Genomic DNA, 1,632 nt, shown 5'->3' on the forward strand with positions numbered 1-1,632 from the left:
TACATCTTCATCATGACTAGATAGACACGGTGAGTTTGTCTTTACTATACAGGTTAGATGTGATCCACCTCATAGTAACAATCCTGTCAGATCGTCCATCCTTTGAGTGAGAGTGTAACGTTACAGGTCGGCCGATCTGGTTTTGTGGTTAAAGTTAACCTTTTCGACATGTTTCTCGCAATGTTGTCTGGGGGTTTGGCAAAAGGAGAGTGGGACGGTGGGCGGTGCTCGGGGTGGTGACTGAAGGCGGTGACTGTGTAGTTCTGACGTCAACTTTTTACGGAAGTCACAACGGTTCGTGAAAAATCACAGCTACTTTAAGCAGGCTGTGTGAATTTTACTGTGGACTGACTGTTTTGAAACTTATATGGTAGTTACATAGCACCTAGACCTCAGTTATCATGAAAAAAGCCAGGAAATTTCAGTTTTGACAACATGGGACCTTTAAGAAGACATTGAATATATCACACTAGTTGTATGGACCACTTTCATGATACTTTTCTGGTGCTTTTTTGTCATTTTGTACTGACACGCGAGTAAAGGATGGTTCATTTTTGGGGTAAATGTTCCCTTTAGCTGTATTCAGAAATGCACTTTACATACGTTGCTTTTAGGTGGAAGGTTGCTTGTGCATGTGTGTATATATTACCTTTCTATGCTCTGCTAATAGGTAGCGCATTTCCAGCTCAAGTTGGTTGCTGGCCTCATTAGGCACTACAGAAGGGGAGCAGAGAGGAGGAGTCGGGGGGAGAGAGGAGGTGGAGCCGGGTGCACATACAGATCTCACGGCCTCCTCACTCATGGCCTTCCAGCGGGAGCCATCTGTGAAGTCAAACACACACAGCTCCACAGCATCTGATGGCTGACAGTTCGCCAGGAACTTCTTGTGGTTGAAGACGCAGCCGAGCGTCCGGTAAGTGTGGGTGGGTTTTGGTTGGGGAACCATGGGGGGAGCTTCTGGGTCTATTGGACGGTGGAGGTATCTAGTACAGAAAGTAAAACAGGAGGCCTGGTCTTAAAGCAAGATATTAAACATTATTAACAACAACGAAATCAGTGTGATGTCTGATTTGTGAACAAATGAATCTTATGGTACTTTGATGAATCAGTCAAAAAGACTGATGTTAGCAAATTCATTAGTGGTTTAAATCAGACTCACTGACTGAGTTTGTGACTGACTTTCGCACTAAACTGTGAATTTTTTCATTTATGTCTGATTCCAAAAGAACCAGGAAATTTATTTGTAATTAAAGATACATATTCACAACCAGTTTTGCTATCGGTAATGAAAATTAAAACTATTAAAAATATTTTTTGTTAATTAAAATAAATCTGAAATAAAAAAAAAATAGAAATATTAGATGTAAAAAAAAAAAACACAGAAATTAGAAATGTTGCAATGTCAACTAACTAAAATAAGTACTAAAATCACTAAAACTGAAATAAAAATAAAAGTCAAACAGAAAAAAATTTAAAATTAAACAAGCACATACAGTAAGAAAATTACTAAAACAAACTAGGGCTGGCAAAAAAAAATTAGAATTTCGAATATTCGCCGAATGCAAAAACGTTGCATTCAAATTTTAGGTGTGCGTTAAGGAGGCAGCCTTATCAGTGGCGCACGAAATGCGA

At 39.3% G+C, this 1,632-nt stretch overlaps 1 protein-coding gene across 1 annotated transcript in view; it reads right to left on the reverse strand.

Annotated features, from left to right (window-relative positions):
- The window catches only part of cep76 (centrosomal protein 76), an 11,812-nt gene that overhangs the window by 2,385 nt on the left and 7,795 nt on the right, over window positions 1-1,632 (reverse strand). Inside the window, exon 10 of the mRNA XM_016480385.1 lies at window positions 650-983. Coding sequence (XP_016335871.1) covers window positions 650-983 — 334 coding nt within the window. The remainder of the gene's footprint in view (window positions 1-649; window positions 984-1,632) is intronic.

Source organism: Sinocyclocheilus anshuiensis, unplaced genomic scaffold, assembly GCF_001515605.1.
Source record: "Sinocyclocheilus anshuiensis isolate Anshui unplaced genomic scaffold, SAMN03320099.WGS_v1.1 scaffold1893, whole genome shotgun sequence".
Classification (NCBI taxonomy): Eukaryota; Metazoa; Chordata; class Actinopteri; order Cypriniformes; family Cyprinidae; genus Sinocyclocheilus; species Sinocyclocheilus anshuiensis.